At 40.0% G+C, this 882-nt stretch overlaps 1 protein-coding gene across 1 annotated transcript; it reads left to right on the top strand.

Moving 5' to 3' along the window:
- Positions 1-302: 302 nt before the first annotated feature.
- Positions 303-665, top strand: BDF20DRAFT_983103 (uncharacterized protein; the record flags this gene model as incomplete). Its single annotated transcript, XM_053085149.1, has 1 exon — positions 303-665. The coding sequence occupies exon 1, from the start codon at positions 378-380 to the stop codon at positions 663-665; it is 288 nt and encodes a 95-aa protein (XP_052930760.1). The 5' UTR covers positions 303-377.
- Positions 666-882: the final 217 nt, after the last annotated feature.

Here is an 882-nt window from a genome sequence, read left to right on the forward strand (position 1 = left end):
TATAATCTATAAATTTTACAAGTAATAAAATGCACTTTTAGCTATCTATTGCATATTTTTTCTCTTTATTCTGTCGAAAACTCATTGAGTAATGCCTGATTTAGTGTAGATTTGAAAAACATCCGAACCATTTTTCCACCAACTGTACATACAGTAATCCTTTTTACCCTTGAGCCCTAAGGGGTTTTTAGATTCTTTTCAGCCTTTGGAGCTGCCTGGACAATTTAGATAAGCTTTAATATCTCGTGTCCATTGGGCTTAATGTCAGTAATAAAAATCCTCGTTTAAACGTAAATAAATTTTGCTTCCGATGGCGTCTTGGATGGCTACCTGGCGGTCATTCCAACTTCTGCTTCCATCATCCTCCCACCACCATCATGACAAAACAACATGCCATACAGTGCTTACAGATGCATGAACGTCTGATCATGCCAATATCAATTCTAGATCCATTGTCTAATCTTTTGAATCAACTTCCCACTCGCCCCCCTCGATCAGCTGTCACTCGCCAATCATGGGCCGTCCGTTGGCCGGTCATTTGCCACATTCTTTATGAACTCGACCATTTGTTTCATGGATTGAATCCACCTCCATCAGACCCCTCACTAGGCTACGCCCTGTTACAATGGTTGACCCAGCCCTCACACACAACAACAACTGACTAAATCCTTTTTACCCTTGTTCCCGAAGGGGTTGTTAGCAATACATAGTCTATACTATAGAAACTTTAGGATCTGCCCCGGGCAATTTTTGGTACTCATTGAGATTTGGGAATACAGTACAGTATTGAAATAAACGATTTCTCTATAAATGTACCGCATCAGATATATAATGCTTTGAATGTATGCAACGATGTAAAAGTCCATCGTCCGAAGGAGAATA

Source organism: Mycotypha africana (genome assembly GCF_025528875.1).
Source record: "Mycotypha africana strain NRRL 2978 chromosome Unknown BDF20scaffold_18, whole genome shotgun sequence".
Classification (NCBI taxonomy): Eukaryota; Fungi; Mucoromycota; class Mucoromycetes; order Mucorales; family Mycotyphaceae; genus Mycotypha; species Mycotypha africana.